The sequence below is a fragment of the Miniopterus schreibersii genome (assembly GCF_964146895.1).
Source record: "Miniopterus schreibersii genome assembly, chromosome: 15".
NCBI classification, from domain to species: domain Eukaryota; kingdom Metazoa; phylum Chordata; class Mammalia; order Chiroptera; family Miniopteridae; genus Miniopterus; species Miniopterus schreibersii.
In genome coordinates this window covers 31,032,671-31,054,791 of record NC_138115.1, presented here as the reverse complement: position 1 = coordinate 31,054,791, position 22,121 = coordinate 31,032,671, and the positions used below count along the sequence as shown (strand labels likewise).

At 39.4% G+C, this 22,121-nt stretch overlaps 1 protein-coding gene across 1 annotated transcript in view; it reads right to left on the bottom strand.

The window, feature by feature from the left end:
- Positions 1–3,107: 3,107 nt before the first annotated feature.
- Positions 3,108–22,121, bottom strand: part of ACAD11 (acyl-CoA dehydrogenase family member 11) — a gene marked incomplete at its 5' end in the record, with an annotated part of 56,293 nt that continues 37,279 nt past the window's right edge. The window contains 7 exons of the mRNA XM_081159674.1: positions 3,108–4,352; positions 5,305–5,414; positions 6,232–6,348; positions 12,095–12,249; positions 13,136–13,207; positions 14,936–15,021; positions 15,633–15,699. Of these exons, the coding sequence (XP_081015800.1) occupies positions 4,238–4,352; positions 5,305–5,414; positions 6,232–6,348; positions 12,095–12,249; positions 13,136–13,207; positions 14,936–15,021; positions 15,633–15,699 (722 nt within the window). The 3' untranslated portion in view covers positions 3,108–4,237. The remainder of the gene's footprint in view (positions 4,353–5,304; positions 5,415–6,231; positions 6,349–12,094; positions 12,250–13,135; positions 13,208–14,935; positions 15,022–15,632; positions 15,700–22,121) is intronic.

Below are 22,121 nucleotides of genomic sequence, written 5' to 3'. Positions count from 1 at the left end.
ACCATACATAGTTATTACAATATTATTGACAATATTCCATATGCTATACTTTACATCCCCATGACTATCCTGTAACTACCAATTATCTGTTGAGAAATCAGCCAACAGTCTAATGGGAGCTCCCTTGTAGGTAACTGACTTCATTTTTCTTGCTGCTTTTAAGATTCTTTATCTTTAATTTTTGGCATTTTTAATTATGATGTGTCTTGGTGTGGGCCTCTTTGGGTTCATCTTGTTTGGGACTCTCTGCACTTCCAGGACTTGTATGTCTGTTTCTTTCACCAGGTTAGGGAAGTTTTCAGTCATTATTTCTTCAAATAGGTTTTCAGTTCCTTGCTCTTTCTCTTCTCCTTCTCGCACCCCCATGATGCAAATATTGGTACCCTTGATGTTGGTCCAGAGGCCCCTTAAACTGTCATCATTTTTTTAAGATTCTTTTTTCTTTTTGCTATTCTGATTGGGTGTTTCTGCTTCCTGATCTCCTAAATCACTGATTTGATTCTCTGCTTCATCTACTCTACTGTTGATTCCCTGTAATGTATCCTTCATTCAGTTATTGTATTCTTTTTTTGTTTTGTTTTCTATCTCCATTTTTATGTTTCCTATTTCTTTGTTGAAGTTCTGAGTTCTTCCATCTTTCCCCTAAGTTCATCGAGCATTCTTATAACTAGCGTTCTGCACTCTGCATCTAGTAGATTGCATGTCTCCATTTTGTTTAGTTCTTCTTCTGGAATTTTGTTCTGCTCTTTCATTTGGGACATGTTTCTTTCACTCTTCATTGTGGCTGCCTCCCTGTGTTTGTTTCTATGTATTAGGTAGAGACACAACACCTCCCAGTCTTGGTAGAGTGGCCTTATGTAATAGGTATCCTGTAGGGCCCATTGGCACAGCATCCCCGGTCACTCAAGCTCTGCTCTCCAGGTGCGCTCCCCCAACCCCTTGTGGGCTGTGTGCAACCTCCTGTTGTAGTTGAGTTTTTTTTTATTTTTGTTTTTTTATTGATTTGAGAAAGAGAAGCATTGATTTGTTGTTCTACTTATTTATGCATTCATGGGTTGATTCTTATATTTGCCCTGACAGATCGAACCTGCAACCTCGGTGTATTAGGATGATGCTCTAACCAACTGAGCTACCCAGCCAGGGCTAGTTGAGTCTTGATTGATGTTGGCATGTCAATGGGAGGGATTTACCTCCAGGCCCATTGGCTACTAGGATTGTGGAGCAGCTGCTATGCAGGAGCCAACCCTATAGAGCAGGACTCGCTTCAGCAGGTCTCTGGTGCTCAATGATTCTTCTCCTCGAGTGTGTCTTTCCTGGAGGTGACTGGGTGGTGCTCTGGCATGGGCTGAGGCTGTCTATGGGGTGTGCTGGCTCTAGGGCCTTCTGGGAGTTGCAAGCCAAGATCAGTCACTGCCTGTGCCCTGCCTGGCACCACTTGGCAGGAGCTTCAGAGTGATCTGCAGATAGCTGCGACTTGTGCTGGGCTTGGAGTTGCCCAGGAGAGGCCAAGCTGGGAACTGACGCCAGAGGCTGCTAGTGCCGGGCCTGGGGCCACTTAGCAAGAGGTATGTGGCATGCTGACACCAGATGCTGCTTGTTTGGGGTTTGTGGATTGTTTAGGAAAGTCTCCAGCATGAGCCAAGACAGGCCATTTGTATGGAAAAGCCACTGGAAATGGCTTGGTTGGGCCTGCAAGTTGCCATTCAGTAGTACCTTTGTTGAGTGCCTGCTGGAGGTCAGGTATGGTTCCAGGAATAGAGGAGACACCACTATGCAAATAAATTAAAAAAAAGAGCAATCTTCTGGTAACCTCAGTAGATCTCTTCTGATTGGTCTGCACCCACTTTACTTCTTGGGGGAGGGATCATCAAGTGTGAGTGAAAGAGTCAAGCTGGGCCAAGGCTGCCTGGATTGATCAAAACAGGGCATTTGTTCATAGAAGACATTTTCTTAAATACATTTCACTTTATAATATCCTTTATTTAAGACCTTTACTAATTTAAATCCCCTCAGAACCCTGTGTAAGAAGTACTTTCCTTCTGAACTTCCCAGAAACTGTTGTTTAATTAAGAAAGAATGAGGAAAGTGGGTTTTGTGAGCTTTATGCAGCCTTTCTATCAAAGTACGAAACGCTATGCTTGGACTCTGTTGCTCTTCACCCACTTCAGTTCTCTTGGACAAAATATGAGCAGGCCTGTGGCATGTGCTACAATCATGGGAAGAACTCGGGTAATGTTGACCTTGGGAAAGCTGTGTGAAAAACCACAGGTTGATGAGGAAATTGGCTCTTCCATGATCAGCTGAACTTTCTATTGTGTGTTCTCAAGGGTTAAAATGTGAACCACCTCAACTACCCTGGACAAGGCCTGCATGGCTTCCATGAGTCTATATAGAGCCTCGCGTGGCTTCCATGAGCTCTGTATAGAGCCTCATGGTAACTTCCCTGCTGGGCAGTCACGAGGTCCCTGCTGCTGACTGGTGAGTTCACTCCTTCCATAATATCCAGAATAATATGGGTGTTACAGGGCAATTTCATATTTTAAAGCCATTTGGCTTCAAATCCATGGTGAACCTCGCTGACTGTCCCAGGTAGACTGCAGCATAGTGACCAACTCTTAATATTCTTCATAACATTTTATCTGAATGAATTAAAGGTAGGGAGTTAAATAGCTTGGTTTAAGATTTTATTCACTTTAGAGAAGGATACCTTGTAAAGTACTTTATTGTGGTTCACAAATATCAAGGTGCTTCCATATGGCCTCAGTGATTATCACAACAAACCCTGAGTAGGTAAGGGAAGGGTCCTGAGGTTTCAAAGTTAATTCCAGTGAGTAGAAAGACAAATGAGGTGCAGAGAGGTCATGGTTCAAAGACAAATGTAAGAAGCCCACATGACACACAAGGAACCAGAACCCAGGTCTTGTCAAATGTCTGTCCCCCCTCAAGATACTTAAATGATTGAAACAATCTCTGGACATCAATAAATTCATGTGATATTATATAAGCTTTCTAATAAAACAGTTTTATAATTTTTAGAAACACTTTAATTTGAAAATTTACCAGTTACTAACTATTCCAATGGTTTCCACACTAAAAAGGTAACAAGAAACAGGCAAAATATATTTTATTTAATTCAGTATATCCAAATTTTATCATTTCAACATTAATCAGTATTTTTAAAGTATTAATAAAATGTTTCTCTTTTTTCACACTAAGTATTCAAAATTTGGTGTGTATTTTATACTTACTCTTTTTCTTAATTCAGATGCAAAATTAACCATTCAAAATACTTGCTCGTATTTAGATATCATAAAATTTACATTACAAAAAGTGAATTCATATAGCCAAGTTATTCCAAACATACTTGAAAGTTTTCCAGTAACTAAGTTGAGAAATGATTTAAATTAAAATTTTATAAAGTAAAACATTCACTTCCTCAGTTGCACAGCCGCAGTCCAAGTGCTCAAGTGTCTCATGGGGCCACTGGCTGCCACACTGAGCAGAGCTGATTTAAATGGCCACCAGGAAGTTTGCTCTTAACAGGATGGCATTTAAAGCAGACTGTCTTTAATCTCATCTCAAAATTAAGTAACTTTCTTGTACCTTAAACATCCACTATCCAATTAACATAAACAATTAAAATTTTTCTTAATTACATTTTCTCATAATGTGCCATATTTTCTAGTAAAGTTTAAACTGCTTTCAGTTTTATGTATAAATGCTTCCTGTTGAATTATGAAGCTTGTGATGATATGAAGTCTAAAATGACCCATCAGTCATGCATCCCTCTCCAATGCAAACATGATGACAGTGTTAAACCAACCCCTAAATGAGTGTTAAAAAGGAGATCCCACCATATTTTTTACAAAGTAATGATTAATATTCCTTGAATATTTATTTAAATGGAACAATTCATGAGAATCAAAAAGTAAAGATATTTGTGTGCCTATGCTTAAGCTCTCCAGTTTACTTCACGATCTCTTTACTAGTTGAGTGTTTAAAAAGTAAAGGTGAAAGAGTTAGGTATCAGACTGAATGACAACAGTTACAGAATTTCTTATTAACTTGATTAATCCTGTGTGACCCCTGAATTATAAAACCCACTGATTAAAATAGATCCTCAAATCTTTACCAAAAGTGCATGATTAATCCTGTGCTCAAACTGCTACAGAAACAGAACAAGAGTCAAATTCTGGAGCTCAAGCAGTGTGTCTAGAGGTGAGGCGGTGTCGCCTCCTTACACCTTGGCCCTCAAGCTTCTGGCTTGGTCCCAAAGCTCCAATTTTGCGATTGCCGAGAGGTGGACTTCGTCAGGTCCATCTGCTAAGCGCAAAGCTCGGATGGAGGCATACCTGGAAAAACAAAAGGAACAGGGTGGCGGGAGTTATCAGAGAGGAATGTGGTGCTTTAACATCAGTCACTCTGTTTCTAAGCCAAAACTATTAATTTTTGAAATCTGGCCAAGGCAGTGATAAAAAAAAGCACAGGGAAAATCCAATAAAGAAGCCTGAGGACTTCTAAAAACTTCAGAAATGCCATTTTAAATTCTCTTCTTGGGAATGGTCCAGTGCAGTGGGCTTAATCTCAGTCTTGGTTTGCTAAAGGTTACTAGAAGTTGCTAATGAAGTATAAATATATAATACTTATGTACGAAAAAAATATAATACTTAATACTAAAAGTATATAATACTGTATGTTTAGTTCTTTCTTAAGGTCAAAACTTGATGGGAGAATTGGTGAGGCCATTCTCCAGTATGAGCAGGGTGGCAGTGGAGGAGAGTGTCATTCCTTATTGACTCCCACCAACCAGAATCAACATGGGATGGTCACTGGCAGGCACTGCTGTAGATTGGGCCGAGGCCTCCCTGTGGGAGGTGGTAACCATCCTAAGTACATACCTAAGCCTGGCTCTGGGCTCCCTTCGGCTGTCTCTGCCCCCTCCTCTCCTTCCTGCTTCAGGGTGAACCCCCATGCTATTTCTTCCCACCCAGGAACCCAGTGTGAAAGTGAACACAATTAAGTGAAATGGTCATTGTAATCATAACGGCAACTATTTTTTGGTACTGAGCTCCATGTTAAAGCACCAATATTGTAGTTGAAGCTTGAACAATGTGAGGGTTGGGACGCTGACCTCCTGTGCAGCCAAAAGTCTTGTCTATAACTAGTACCTTATGTAGCCTTTAGTATACTTTAAAGTAAGTTAATATATTTTTTTTCTTCTTAAACAGTTAGTGTCAGGGCAGCTGTAGATTTTTAACTCTAAGCCTATCAAATGCAGATGGTTATTAAGTAGCACCCACTCACATGTAAGCCAGAGGGAAATCCTGGGAAACACCTGCGCCTCCGCACACTTGGATCGCCCGGTCAATAATTTTGCAAGTGGCCCGAGGGGCAGCCACTTTAATCATCGCGATCTACAAAAGCAAGATGCAAAACAATATCCCTTTCTTTGATAGTACACCATGTGGCAGAATTTGAAATGATCTGTATTTTCCTTGTGACATGAAACAAGGGAACTTTCCCACAGGCGTTCACCACTAAAACAGGATCTTTGATAAAAGCCAACAGAGATCCGCTGTAATGCAGCTCATGGCCATATTTCAGTCAATACGACCTTCTGGAAAGAGGTATCTCTTCCAGATCACATTTTACTAATTTATTTATAACTCTCCTTGTTTCCGAAAGAATTTCAGGCAGCTGATAAATTCATCACCTTAGGGATCATAAAAAATGTTCAAGAGTCTTCACTAATCTGTTTCTCTTAGCAACTTTATTGGCTTTTAGAATTAAGCAATCACTTTCTTATTCTATATAAGCCAGAAACATTTACTATGTGGCAACACAGTGCCATGCATTCTATATCATCTTGGTCACTTGCCACCAGAACCCTAGGCCATAGGCAGAAAGGTTAGCTCCTGTGCCCCAGGCCATAAAGCCAGCAGAAAGGGACATAGTGCGTACAATTCCAAGTCCATATAAAGTCTAGGATTTCCCTACTCCCTGTTGCCACGTCTCAAGAATGCTGAAGATATTTTGCATCCTGAAAATCATTTCCTAAAGCAGCTCAGTGAAAGGAAAACTAGCAAGTGCCATACATTTATAATCCTTAAACCAAAGTCACACAGAAGCTTCCAATAGTCTGAATGCCATCGAGGCGCCGTAAGACCTGAATGCCCAGTGGAAGGGAGACTCTGGAGAAGGCTTGACAGGTGGTGGTGAAAGGGGCCTCACCTGCTTCTTAGCGGCACTGCTGCCCAGAATGTCAATGGTGTGGGCGGCTTTCAGGGTCAATAAGCGGATCTCTTCAATGGCGATACGGCTTTCAGCAATCCAGTGAGCTACAACCTCCTGCAGGGGAGCAAAGGACAGAAAAAGAAGGGTAAGCCAGTGTCTTGTGTCACATGTAACAAAGCCTTGTAGTTTGGTGAAAACACTAGTCTAGTCCAAAGGCTGTCCCCAAGCCTTACTCTGTATACCATATGTATTATCTATTTCACCTTTCAAGAGTTTGGTAGATTGTGTTTGAGGAACTAGTCTGTTTCATCTAAGTTGTTACATTTATGTGCTTCGGACACATGTCTGAATGTGTGGGTCCCAAGGCCCAGATCTGGAGTGAAGGAGATTCCACTTCAGCCTTAGCTCCAGGCCCATTCTCCAATGCAGCTTTTCCCAGAGAGCTCTGCATTGTGGTTTACAGAGTACCGACACAGATTGAGAAAATGGTATTGCCAGTGACTCCTACTTCCAGGAAAATGGACTAAGATGTTCTTTACCCTGTTTCTCTTGCTAAGTACAACTGAAAACCTGGGCCTTATCTATAAAATAAACTAAGAGGACTCTGAAAGGAGAGAGAAGAAGGCAGACCTGCTAGGGACTTCCAGACTAAAAGAACAACTTAGTGGTAAGTTCCCTGGGTTTTCTTTTTGCCTCATAGATCCCAAACTTAAAGGCTGAAGAAGCCAGCAACTTGGAAATGCTAATGAGCACAAAAAATTGTACAGAAAAATAACTACAACAAAAGTCTATTCTCTTCAGCTGAAGAATTGGGTAGGGGCAGCCTAGCAAGAAAGAAAACTTACACAGAATAACCATTCTACCCAAGCCAAACGCTACAGAAAAAACTTTGGCCCTGTCCCTACTCATGCCAGCTTAGACTTCCACCCCTCATCAGTGCTCTAATGAGGTACCTCAGCACCCCTGCCAGGGTGATATGAGAATGCCAAGTAAGGAGCTGGGCCGGCAACAAGCTCCAGTCTCCCTGTGGTGTCAGTGGAGACCACTTGGGGAATCTGGACTTCTATCCTACCAGGCAGTAAAAATGCACTCTTCCCCTCAGGCATTAATGGAAACTGAATGGCATCCTGGACTTCTACCTCTGCCTGAAAGTAATGAGTTGGTGCAACCAGGCCAATATCCCCAATGAACGTAGATTCAAAAATCTTCAACAAAATATTGGCAAACTGAACTCAGCAATGTGTTAAAAAGATCATACACTATGACTACCTTGGCCGGATGGATCGGTTGGTTGGAGCATCATCCTGTACACCAAAATGTTGTTAGTTCAGTTCCTGGTCAGGGCACATACCTAGGATGCAGGTCCAAACCCCAATCAGTGTGAATACGGGAGGCAACCGATTGATGTTTCTCTCTGTATCTCCATTCCTCTCTCTCTCAAATCAATATATCATATCCTCAAGTGAGGATAAATTTTTTTTTTTTTTAAAGATCATACACCATAATCAAGTGGGACTTATTCCTGGGATACAAGGTTGATTCACTATCCCAAATCAATTAATGTGATAACCACAAACAAAATGAGGGATAAAAATCGTACGGTCATATCAATAGATGCAGAAAAAGCACCTGACAAAATCCAATATCCATTTATGATAAAAACTCTCAGCAAAATGGGAATAAAGGGAAAATACCTCAACATAGTAAGGGCCATATATGGCAAACCCATAGCAGATGTCATACTCAATGGTGAAAAGCTAAAAGCTTTTTCTTTAAGATAAGAACAAGACAAGGATGTCCACTTTCACCACTTTTATTCAGCATAGTATTGGAAGTCCTAGCCACAGCAATCAGACAAGAAAAAGAAATAAAAGGCATCTAATTTGGAAAGAATTAAAAAACTGTCGTTATTTGCATATGACATAACACTATATATAAAAAACCCTAAAGATTCCACCAAAAAATATATCAGAACTAATAAATGAATTCAGTAAAGTAGCAGGATATAAAATTAATATTAAGAAATAGTTTGTTATTGTATAAAAATGCAACCAATCAGAAAGATAAATGAAGAAAACAATCCCATTTGCAATTGCATCAAAAGAATAAAATACCTAGAAATAAATTTAACCAAAGAGGTAAAATACCTATACTCGGAAAAGTATAAGACATTAAAGAAAGGAATCAAAGAAGACAAGTTAAATGGAAGGCTATACCATGCTCATGGATAAGAATCAATGTGGTTAAAATGTCTATACTATTCAAAGCAATCTATAGATTCAATGCAATACCTATCAAAATACCAATAGCATTTTCACAGAACTAGAACAAATAATCCTAGAATTTATAAGAATCACAAAAGGTGCCGAACAGCCAAAGAATCTTGAGAAAGAACAAAATCGGAAGTATCCTGCTACCTGATATCAAACTATACTACAAGACTATAGTAATCAAAACAGCATGATACTGGCATAAAAACAGACACATAGATCAATGCAACAGAATAGAGAGCCCAGAAATAAATCCATGCCTATATGGTCAATTAATCAACAAAGGCAAGAATATACAATGGGATAAAGACAGTCTCTTCAATAAAACGGTGTTGGGAAAACTGCACAGATAAATGCAAAACAATGAAAACAATGCAATTGGACCACTTTCTTAAGTTATATACAAAAATAAACTCAAGTGGATTAAAGACTTAACCTGAAACCCCTAGAAAAAACATGCAATAAACTTTGATATTGGTGTTAATAATTTTTTTTTTTTGGATCTGTCCCCTGGGGCAAAAACAAAAGCAAAAAAACAAATGGGACTACATCAAACTAAAAGCTTTTGCACCACAAAGGAAACCACCAAAAAAACAAAAAAGGCAACCTACTGAATGGGAGAAGATATTTGCAAATGATACAGCCTATAAGGGGTTAATATCCAAAATATACAAAGAGCTCATACAGCTTAACATGACCAATAAACATATGAAAAGATGCCCAACATTCTAATCATCAAGGAAATGAAAATCAAAACCAAAATGAGATACCACCTCATATCTGTCAGAATGGCTATCAATAAATCAACAAGTATTGGTGAGGATGTGGGAAAAAAAGGGAGTCCTTGGGCACTGTTGGTGGGATTGTAAATTAGTGCAGCCACTATGGAAAACAATATGAAGGTTTCTCAAAATATTAAAAAGAAAATTGCCATTTGGTCCAGCAATCCCACTTTTGGGTATTTATCTGAAGAAATCCAAAACACCAATTCAAAAAAATATATGCACACTTATGTTCATTTTCTTTTATTATTTTCAGTAGCCAAGATATGAAAGCAATCTAAGTGTTCATCAGTAGATGAATGGATAAAGAAATTGTGGTACATATATGCAATGGAATACTACTCACCATAAAAAAGAATGAAATCTTGCTATTTGTGACATGGGTGGACCTAGAGGGTATTATGCTAAGTGAAATAAGTCAAACAGAGAAAGACAAATACCATATGATTTCAATTATATGTGGAATCTAAAAAACAATATAAACAAACAAGCATAACAGGTACAGACATACAGACACAGAGAACATTTTGATGGTTGCCAGATGGGAGGGGGGCAGAGGGATGGGTGGAAAAGGTGAAGGGATTAAGAAGTACAGATTGGTTGTTACAGAATAGTCATGGGGATGTAAAGTACAGCATAGGGAACATAGTCAATAATATTGTAATAACTATGTGTGGTGTCAGATGGGTATGAGATTTATTGGGGTGATCACGTAGTAGGTTATATAATGTCTAATCACTGGATTGTACACCTGAAACTAATATAATATTGTATGTCACCTGTAATTGAAAAATAAAAATGATTTAAAGTAAAAAAAGACAAAACCACATTTTGTATATATTAGGTTAAGTATATTGGGTTAAAATCAACATCTATTTCTTTATACATTTTTAAAACGTACTGACTAGAAAATTTTAAATTGCATTTGTGACTCACAATATATTTCTACTGGATGGCTCCGCCTTAGAGGTTGAACCAAGGCTCTGAATTAACAACTTCAAACGAGCTACCAGTGGTCAGTGAGTGTCCTGTTGATGCCTATAAAACTGGGGGGGTCCTAACTTCATGAACAGACACCAGATGCATTTACTTTAGCTTCAGAATGAAGGAAAGTGTTTGCAGCTGGGTCTCTACAGGCCCTAGATTTGCTGGAAAGTATTAAGTGGGTAGACAGTGCTCTAAGGAATTGCCAGATTAGTTACTAAGACAGAACTCTGACATAGAACTGTTAGCTTTAGCGCCTGGTACATTTAGAAGGCAGCTGGAAGGAGTCTCCAAATTCAAGGAAAAGGAATGTTACTTTCATGAACTGGAAAAAAAAAAAGGCTGGCCCGGATTTTTGTTTATGATATACTCATACATCTCTTTTACTTCTGCCAGATCATTTTCTTTGTGCCAAATGCAAGAAGTTTCCAGGGAGTCATACTGTTGAAAAGCCCAGGCTTGTTCTACTTGATACATTAATTTTAAAAAGCAGGAGGGAAATTTCCCTTTAGCACAGTATTAAAAAATCTCTCATGAAAGCGGCAGTTGAGCAGAGTGCTTTTGTGTGTTCAGAGATGCCTGTCCATCAACCCTTCTGTGCCCTCCCTTCACCCAGCTCCAGGGGTTGGATACTGTCTCTAAAGGAGAAAAGCTTAAGAAGTGATAGCTGATGCCCTGAGCAACTGTTTTGCTCCTACTCCAGCAGCAGTGTGAAGCTGTAGCCAGGGCCCTGCAAATTCACACCGTCCTACCTCCTCCCATAGTGCCCATCCAACAGCCAAACCCTTGCTCTCACCATGTACCAAGGGGTTCCCCACGAATGATTCCTACATGGGTGCCATAAAGCAGGCTGTATTTTTCTATAAGAACAATGTTATGACTACACATAGATATGCTGAAAACATTTCACAAAAAGTAAACATAGCCTATAGAAATTGAAAGTAAAAATATACTGCAAAATTTCATAAGATGGTCACAAATGCACTTTATAAGGGGACCAATGTATTACAATACACATGTCCAGCAAACAAGTACATTTTTACCATCACAAGTTTGACCTAACACCAACATGTCAGCAATTGTAAATATTAAATATTTAATGATAATTTTCTTGTCTTAAAAGTTAGAAGGGTTCTTTGTGGGATGATTTGGATATCCCACTTCTCTTAAAAAAATTTTTCAAGGAAGTCTGAAATGATACCTTATTCTCTCTTGATAAATGTTCTCTAATTTTTATTATGTTGCCTACATGTAATTACAGTGTTTACTGTGCTTTGTAAACAACACACTTGACAGTATGTAATTTATAGATGAGAATTCAAAAAAATTATGGACATCCCACCAAATGTCGGTTCCATTTCTACTTGCATTTCCCCAGTGACAGGAAACTCACTTCCTCCTGAAGCAGCCCATTCCATTTTTAAATCTCTCCTTTCACTGAGTTTTAGGCTATTTCCCTCTATCTACACTTATCCTAATTCTTCCAGAAAGCCAAAAATCAAAGCAATCCCTCTTCCCATGACAGCCCTCACATGTCCACAGGGAGGACCAGTGGACCAGGTTCTCTAGAGGAGAGTCTGAGAAAGCTGAAGGACTTGCCCACGCTGCCTGCTGAGGTGTTGAAGCATTTTAGGAGTTAATCTTTCACAAAGATAAATCTCTCTCATCAGACTAATTTTAAATACAGACAGAAATACACTTTGGGGGAAAGAATCACCTTGTTTAGGTAGAGGAAATCTCTCTCTGACCAAGTAATGCTGTTTTGGTTCTAGGTTAGTGTAGTGCACTGGGCTACAATAAATTGAAATAAATAATTATCCTTACATGTGAATACAGTTTCTTCTTAAAGGCCTCCCTTTGTGTTGCCCGTTCACACATGATCTGCAAAGCGCGCTCCGCCAAACCTACTGTTCTCATACAGTGGTGGATTCTGCCAGGTCCAAGGCGGCCTTGGGCAATTTCAAATCCCCTCCCTTCACCTGTGAGAAAGAAAAACGAACATGAAAGTGGCCGCAGCCAACTTACTGTGTTATTTACGCAAATCCTGAGAAAATGGTGAGCTGCCCTCAGTATAAATGACATTCTGGTAGGGAAAAATGTCAGTTTTATAATTAGTTTCATTATACATTTATAGAACTTTTGATTTTGATGTTTTTACACCACCATCATTCAACACTGTGATCAAATTTAAGAACTCTCTCTTGAGTATGTAGCTACTCTGCAGAAGCTATTTATTAGTGCCACAGTGGTTACAGAGCGAGATTAGACACGGTTCCTACACTAGTTTAGAATCAAGAACAGGAAACAAGGGCCGTGGGGGGAAAGGGTATGGAGAAGGGCAAAGGAGGGAAGGGTTGTGACCTTGGGACCTGGCAGGCACCGGGCTTAGGGAGTGGATCCCCGGCATGAGGAACAAAAAAGCCTTCCAGAAAGAGCTCCATTGGCGATTCTCTGAAGTTTGGGTAGGATTCCAGTAAGCAAGAGGGCAGAGTCATTCCAAGCATACAGTGTTCAAAGTTATTTATGTTCCTAATGTGTATGTAAGACTTGAAGTCAGAGAGTACTGAGGTTTTCTTAAAACAAGGAGAGGCCTGACAATCATGTTTTAGGAAAAAGTGTGTTGCTCTGAATTCTGTAATTTTTTAGCTATGTTTTCAATTGATGTGATACAAAACCACAATCAAACACTTTAATAAAACATTATTCCATGTAAGAAAATCCACAAAATGGAAAAATGTTCCCTGGTAAATGGAGTAAGAAGGGAAAGTATCTAAATTAAGGCAGACTTCATATCTTTTCCATATTTAGACCTGAAAATATTTTAATATACAATTCAGTAGAATCTTTTTTGCAAACTTAGCTCACCTAGTATTAAGTTGGTGGCAGGAACTCGCACCTGATTAAAGTGGATCTCAAAATGTCCTCCATGCAAATTATCTATCAAATAGAAAATAAAATTTTAAAGAACAAAATGGGTTAGCCAAAAAAATAGTCCCATATAATTAATCTGCTAAAGTATAATTACTCAGAGAGAGTAGGATTTAAAAGCCTCATGTCACAGACATTCCTAGGTAGACCTGCGCCCTGAACCCCCAGCATCCCAGAGCCCAGAAAACTCATCAGATGTTCAAGTTAGAAGAGCTTTTAGAACTCATTTGATCCAGGGTTTTTTAACTCATCCTCTGAGGTTGTAGAGCCATTAAAAGGGAAGATGGCTCCACAGCTCCAAGCAGACTGTTTTGTTATTGTTATTATGGCTTCTTTGAAATTTTTTATATGTGGTCTTCCAAAGAAAATTCTGCTTGAAAAAGAAAGGTTCTAATAGTTCAAAAATTGAAAGTGAGTGATGTAATTTACGTTTCTTATTTTATCATTGGTTTGAAGATGTGAAGAGGCTGCTTCAGAGAGACAGAGCTGGCTCAGCCTTAGCGATGAAGCACAGGCTGGGTCTTCAGAGATGTCTGTTCCCAGTCTAGGCTTGTTCACCATTTGTCCCCCTCTTGAAAATGCTGGCACTTCACTGAAACTGGGAACACATTCACACTTGTCTTTACAGCACTGCTCCTCCCCAAGTTCTGGAGATAATTTCATGCTAACTCCACACCCTTTTCCTGTCAGAAGAGACATTAGTAATCAATCTTCTCCACGCTGTTTCTTTTGGCCTTGGGCACGGAGTTGGCGAGGTGCTGGTGAATTTCTCATCCTGAAAGTTCTAACATAGGCTCTGTAATGGAGGGTATTTGCAGCCAATTGATATTATGAACTCATCTGGGGAGTCTTTCAGGCTGCTAGTCTGCAGCCCAACTTTTCATGCACGGTTTGCTTCAGTGAGCTTGTTCCCCATTCTATCGCTGCATCCTGCAGAGGGTGACCACGTCAACTGTCTGTAAAACTGTAGGTCTTATATCTGTGACTTGAACATTTTCATTAGCCACATTCAACAATAAAGAGAAAGCCCGGGTCACCACAGAACTGGGAGTTCAATAAACTTTTTCATAACATTATCACCTGCTGTATGATCGCAGTGCTACCTAATTTACTTACATGTTTGTAGTTAATTCCTGTCTCCTCCCCACAGCAATGTAAGCTCTAGGAGGGTGGAGATCTTAGTCTCTTGTTTTCACTAATGTACACTAAACACCGAAAACAGTGTTCAGCACTCAGATACTTACTGAGTGAATGACCTGAGCAGCAAGGAAACAACAGACATGAGCCTGACGTGGGTGGCAGGAAATAAAAGTATCCTTGCTGCTTAGAAATTACACGCAAGGACAGAAGGTAGGAATAGTTTGCATTCAATTCAGTCAAAACTCATTGCTTATTAACAGCTCTTATAGGCTGATTAAGAGAGCAAAAATGAATTTTATTGTGGACTGCCTAGATTTTATGATTATATATTTCATTAGTCTATTCTCCCGGGTTACCGATAGAAGACTGGCAGTCAGAGTTGTTCCTTGAATACAATCCATCCTGTCCCATAAGTAAACAAAATGAGGTAGAATGCTGCACCACCCCTCTTTTTATTTGCTGGCATTTATATTAAGACAGTTGTTAGGGCCAAAAGATTTCTAAGAACACATGTCCTACATTAAAATGCTTTCTATTCCCTTCAGTATAACTACATACTCCAGTCTTCCAGCGTGGTCATGTTGACTGAGCCCTTACCCATGTAGCCAAACACTGACAAAGGCCTTATGACTTCTACTCCAGGTGTGTTGATAGGAACAAGAATCATGCTGTGTTGTTTGTGTCTGGTCAAAAGAAAAACAGATGTTAGGAGAAGTCTGCTAAGTGGGAAAATAAAACAGATGTTAGGCGGAATCACAATTGTCATTTTTTGGTTGCTGTTATTGCTTTCTTGTAATCATGTAAGATAAGCAGTGGTGTCTGGAATGGGATGTAAAAACATACATAAAGCACAGTCGGATGCTGGCTGGGATCTGGAACAATAACAAGGATTTGAAAATAAGTAAAAGCTATTTAATGGAGGCGTCTCATTGCTCAACAGTGGGAACTGATATACAGTGTTAAACATTTCAGGACTATTGCCCTTGATCTAAACATCACTTAATTACTTACAGACAGTTCTGAAAAATTTTATGTCTTATAATCTGACCCAAAAAGCTTTGAGAAGTAGCAACACTTTTTAATACAGGAAATTCCACAGTGAAGAATGTACAGCAGCACTCCCCAAAATATTTCCTAAATATATCTTTCAGCAAAATAATTCTAACAAATATGACATTTAATATTATATTTTACATTATGATTTGTGCACCCAATGGTGCATTCTAGGTAAATTAAGTGGCTAGAGAGAACTGACTGGTCTTCCTGTACAGATTCTTAGTCAGTTGTTTATTACCTGCTTGCCGAAGTATTTTTAGTTCTTCCCAAAACAATAGCAACTTTGCACTTTGGATTCCCAGCTCCTGAAACAAAGGGGAAAATGGGAAGAATACATCATAAAAGGAAACTTTTAGTCTGACATTGTACCCTACAAGTTCTAACCCTTCCAAGTTTATCCCTGGCAAAAATCAAATAGTGAAAATCCTTGATTTATTTTAAAAATAATGCTTATGCAAAAAGCTGTATGTCAACTCAAGAAAAATGACTTGGCAAGGCCAAGAATGGACTCCCATCAAAGAAAACTGCACAGAAGTAACCGGAACTCGAAGAAGCCATGAAGCAGCTGCAGCCCTTCAGACAAGATGACAGCGTTCCTGCTCATAGCACTCAGGCTGCAGCGTGCCTGAAAGGTGGTGAAATCCTCCCAGTGCATTTCCCCCTGTTTAGATCTTATATTTTCTGACACATGGATAAGGAAGTATTAAAATTCTATATTTACTTCCCAACCAGTGGCTGAGGGAAAAAACACACTTATTTTCCCCAGCAGTGGGGTTGGGCGCGGGGAAGTCTGCTTGAGTGAGGGTCTCAATATCTATCGCAGACTACATTGCTTGCCCTAGCCATACTCTGGAGCAGCTGAAGATGGTCTGCTTGGAGCTATTCACATATACGAGTCTCTGATTCCACCTGAGCCTAGGTTCTCATTTATTTAGGGTTAGAAATTTGAAAATAGAGTTTCTCTCATTTTAATGCAAATTTTATTACAGTTCAGAGGTGAAAGGCAATTTCCCAAAGGGCCCTTATTGCAAAAAAGTACATTTCATTTTCATCAGTAACTCTAAGAACCTGGTCCCACAAGGAAACTACCATTTAACTGGCTTTCTAATTACAAGGCCATAAACAACTGGGTCAGACTGAGTTAAACACGTCTGTATAAACTTTAATTATTACGTTCTTTTTCTAACTTCTTATAAAAAGTGGTTTCAAGAGAATTGCAATGATACAAAGATTCAATGTGAAACATTAGGAATGATGTCAAATCATTGAACACCATAAAATCCCAGGAGTTTAAAAGGATAAACTGCCTGGAACACATTACAGGACAGTGCAGAGTTGTAATCAGTAAATCCAGATTGTGGAAAATCTAGGAGACAAATAATCCGGTTTCTTAAACAATTAAATTGCAGTAAGAGAGGGAGCTTACAGATTAAAAACAACTTTTAAAAGCATATCAACCAACAGTAATTTTTAGACCCTATTTGGATCCTAATTCAGTCAAATAAACTAAAAAGTATTAATGATAATTATGAAGCAATTAGAAATGTGAATACTTACTGGATATATAATGATAATGAAGTAATTTCAGATGTTTGAATGGTACTATAGTTGACACTTTTTAAAGAGCCCTTATTGAGAAACATACTAAATATCTGAAGGAAAAGATGTGCTGTCTGGGATTTATTTCAGTATAATATGGGGAGAGGAAGGAATGGGAGCAGGGACAAAGCAACATTGAACAGGAGTTGAAAATTGTTGCGTCTCAAAACCATTCAAAGGGTATCCCGAGGAGACTCACGTGTAGCAGAGACAGGAGAGAAACGCGGTGGCGTTGAAGTGTCGGCGCACTCGTGTAACGGTGAGCAGGGAGAGCCAAGGCGGGCAGGGCCCAGAGGAGAGAGATGCCTTAACTCCAGATTGAGAGGGGATTGGGAAGAAGACAGTAAAGACACAATGCTAGAAGAAAAGATGATTAGTCAAGGCACAGAGCAAGGCAAGCGGGGGTTAAAAAAATTGAAGCGTGAAGTTAGAGAGAACGGGTCTACTTTAAACTGTAGCACTTGCATTTGAAATTTTGAAACTGTACAGTTGAATTTCTTGTTCTATAGAAAAAACAAATGAAATAGAATGCAGGACTACAGCTCTTTCCAGCCTATTCGAGGAGATACTAAACAGAGAAAACTAGACAATGGAAACAATCTAAAATGTGCTACATTTCAAAATGGAAACTGAATTGATAAGCTTTTCTAAAACCAAGTTGTAAAGATTCAAGATGGCAGAAATATGTGTTTGTCTCCCATTGCGCCCAAGATCCCATTGATACAAAAATATAAAAGTACTATGAAGGTAAAACCATTAACAGAAAAGGAAATATAGAAGGTGAGGCATAGGATTGGTAGTGGTGGTGGTGAGCAACAGATGAGAGTTCAATGAATGTCTGTGAAACAGAGGCAAGTGGACCAATGAAATGGGCAGAGAAGTCAGAGTCTAGAAAATGATGTAAGGAGCTTCAAAGGGAGAGTCAGAAGGTATGACTTAGAAGTGAGACTACAAAAGGGAGATTAATCCAAGATTTATAAGTGGGGAAATGTATCAGGTGGTACTCGCACAGGCAGGCATCTGACAGCCTAAGGAGAAAAGTATATAGTGTGTCACAAAAAACCTGTCATCCTGAGACTTAAAAGCTAGCTTCCCATCAGCTTCCTCTAAAGTGAGTCCCAGCCCTATTTCCTTACAGAATTCCTACTCAGGAGAGAAACATGGCTGGGAAAGAGCTCGGTGTTAATAACAAAGAAAACCTCCACCATCTACTCTTCCTTTTCTCTGAAGTATGTACATAAAACCAAGGGTCTGTAGTATGTGGATAGAGCTCAGAGCATCAAAGAGAATAACTGTCCAAAATAAACCAAAATGGACCACAGAGGAACAAAATAAAACAAGAAACAGAGAGAACCTAAAACAAAACAAAGCAAAAGCCTCCAGTTACTGCAGTCTGAGAGAGCCAAATGTATTGCAGCTATAAAACCAGAAAAGGATGGTATGAGACAACCAGAGAGCAAGAAAATAAAAACTTAGAGACGAACATGATTGCTAAAAGAAAGTTTGATACAAGCGCTGAAAATCAAATCAGGAAAATTTCCATAAGCAAAGGAAAAAGTCAGAGACTAAAAATAGGAGAGCAAAGACATAAAGCCCAACATCAGAATAAAATAAAAGGGGTCCAAAACAGAGAAAACAGTCCAATAAAAAAAAACTAAAAGGAAGAATTTATCAAAGAAAGTTGTAGAAGAAAATCTTCTAAAACTGAAAAAATCTTGAGATTAAAAGGACCACTGCCTGGCAAGAGGAATCTTCAAATACGTGTTTGTGACACTTCAGAGCATCAACAATAAAGGGAAAATCCTAAATGGTTTCAAAGAGAAAAAAAGTCATCTACAGAGTCATGAGGATTAGACTTGCATCAGGGTAAAGACTGAGAGGTCTCCAGAAAAGAATGAATCAAAGGTACAGCTTAGATGTGTGTGTTTATGTGTAAGGGGGAGGAGATATGATGAAAGCAAATAATGCAGTGCAAGAAAAATGGCAATTAGACTCTCAGGGAAATACTTTCCAAATGTACAAGTGGACCATGATTCAGATATAAAACCAACTACAATATGGCATGAATTTATGTAATACAGAGTGTAAGAAAAGCTATTCTAGTTGACCTTGATGCTCCTTAGAATGGCCAAGGTGATATTACCTTACCTCAGTGAGAGAAGGGCACACAATCTATCACACTACTTAGACCAGCATCGAACAATATTAACATAGTCCTATAAAGCAAGTGCTATGTGTTGGTTTCCAAAGTTTAGAGTCACCCTGGGGTCAACCATGACTGTGGTGGCTAGACAGAGCATGCATGCGAGCTCTCCCGATGTAAACGCAGAAGCTGTGGCTGCTACAAGGTACAGTATGGAAGGAAGGGATAAAGGTAGAGAGAGGCGGCAGGCACTCATATCCCGTGTTATAAAGCGAAGCCTCAAGAGATGCTGCCCAATGAGGATGCAGAGGAAAGAGTTACAGATCATTAAAACTTTTAAAAGCAATCAAAAAATTAGGAACAATGAACTATGTGTATTAGGAAAAGTCAGAGAGTTGTAATACAAATGAGCGAAATTGTCGCTGTTCACAATGGAGAGTCGGGAGAGTGTCTAAAATGAATAAATTGGGAGGGGGGAAAACATTTTACTTAATAGCAGAAACCAGAGAACTAAAAACAGAAACTTTAGAAGAATTTTCTCTGGGGTATTTTCTATTGGGGTGGGAGGGGATGGGAAGCAGTAAGCTCTTAGATTCTGATTAGTTACCACTTCTAATTTAATAATAATTTATTATTTTTTAAGAACTCTTTAAAAACCAGCCTACCACCTTGCGGACAAAAGTGCAGATGCCCGCTGGGGGCGGGAGGCGGGAAGGCTGCGCGTGTGCTCGCCTCTCCCCGCCTCCTGTGGACTGAGCAGCTCCGCGGCGTGGAGGAGCATTCCCCCCTCTGCCGCGTGGGTGCACGGCCCAGAGCCCTGCAGCACGCTGCCTGCCGGGACGCTTCCGCTGGCTGTAAAACCACGGGAAAGAACTTCCCCCGGGAAAGGGAGGAAGGGGGGAAGGGCGCGGGCCCGCACCGTGACTGCGCGCACCCAGGCGAGGGGGCGGGGCGCAGCCTGATGCGGGCCCAGCCCCCCCCCCCCCCCCCCCCCCCCCCCCCCCCCCCCCCCCCGCCGCTCCGGCCTCCGAGCTCGCAGCCCGCACGCACGTGTCTGACTCCAACCGTGGCTGGAGGAAAGGAAAAGCCTTTCAGCTGGCTTAGAGCAGGGCGGTTTTTAAAAACAACATTAAGTTGACCATTAGATACCACACTGGAATCAGAGTAGGACATAATAGTATGACTGGGGGTTCGTTTTCATTAGAGATCTTTTCTTTCTCAATTTCTATCTTTGTTATACAGAATATTTGGGGTAAATCTTTTACGGTTTCATGGATCTTAACTTATAATCAGAAACTAAATCCTTCAAAAGTAGAATCTCTCCAACTCACTTAAACCCTAGTCGAAAGCCCCATTTCCCTAATACTCAGATTATATATGTATTTCTCTAATATTTCACAATAGCATGTCTTGCCTTGCCCTTTGTGTCATGAAAACTTGTTGCCTCAGTTTTGTGTGAGTGCCCAATAGATTTCAGGAATCTGGTAAATTTTGAAGAAACTAAAAAAAAAAAAAAAAGTAAATAATTCTTTGATTCCCCCTTGCTTAATCTAACCTAAAACAACTTTGATTAAAAAAATAATAAAACCTCTCAATTGGCCCTCCTTTGGGGATCATTACGTAGAGGAAGTAAGGGTGAGTGCGTAGGTTTTAAATTTTGAAATATTTTTATTTAACCTTGAAGTTTCTTAAAATGGGAAAAAACCCTCACAAATATATCATCTCATCTTAGTTACAAGTAGAATTTGGCAGATAGAGCCGCTAAAATGTCCTTCTAAAAGAGAGTTTTGCTCTTTTATATCATTTTAGTTAATAAGCAGGATACCAGATGTCATAAATGAAATATATTAGAGTTTCCTGAATAGACCAGAAAACATTTAAATATATCTGCTGTGTCACAGACCTGCATGAATGAAATGGATGACAGAGAGAAAATATTTTTGTTTTTAATCCAAACTGGTATTTCAAGGCTGTTCAAGTGCCAGGATTAAGTCAAGCTGAAAAACGACACCTCCCTGATATTTGCTGATGGATTTTAATTTCTTAGACTCTTACAAACCACATGGTTATTTATTTATTTTTTAATCCTTACCCGAGGAGTGAGGATATTTTTTCCATTAATTTTTAAAGAGGGGGGAGGCGGAGGGGGGAAGAGAGAGAGAGAGAAAAGCATCGATGTGAGAGAGACACACTGATTGGTTGCCTCCCGCATGCACCGGACTGACCAACTGACTGGGGACAGGGATTGGCGACCCTCCAGTGCCGCTGGCCAGGGCAAACCACCTGGTTATTAAACGAAGTCATTCTCTAACACAAGGGAAGATGACAGGTGGGGAAGAAACCTGACGGTTGGGTGTGGATGCGGTCTGTAACAATAAAGTGATGTAAACAATTATGTAATATGAAGCACAGTTAGCCATCCACAAAGTCTCAGCTATTTCTTGTACCAACACTGCATTTCTGAGGTGAAATACTTAAACTTTATTTGGTCTCAGCTTTAAAACTAATACTTAGCTTTAATCCAAATTGGAATAAAAACCCATTATGAATTAAGTCCCATTTTACAATGAAACTTCCACTTATTAAAAATAATGTTTATCATACAATCATACAGTTTTTAAAAAACCAATCTTATGTGTTCTCTAAAAGTATGTGTGATGATTTTTAATGGGGGAAACACTCTGAAATTCACTTATTCTACCTCCAGGAAGGTTTAAATGTAATAAGTATTCACTAAGTGTCACACGCTCCTGCTACTGCTGCAGCTGTAGTTACACAATACCACTGGATCAGAATCAATTCCAAATAGATCAGAATTGAAACATTTTTTTAATTTTAAAAGAGCCATAAGAAACTAGAAGAAAAAATAATTTTTAAAGAAATCTCTAGATGGAAAATAAATTTTAAACCTTAAAAATGATAACTGAAATCAAAGAAAAAGATAAATTGACTTGTCTATATAAAACTATTATACATTTTTAAAAA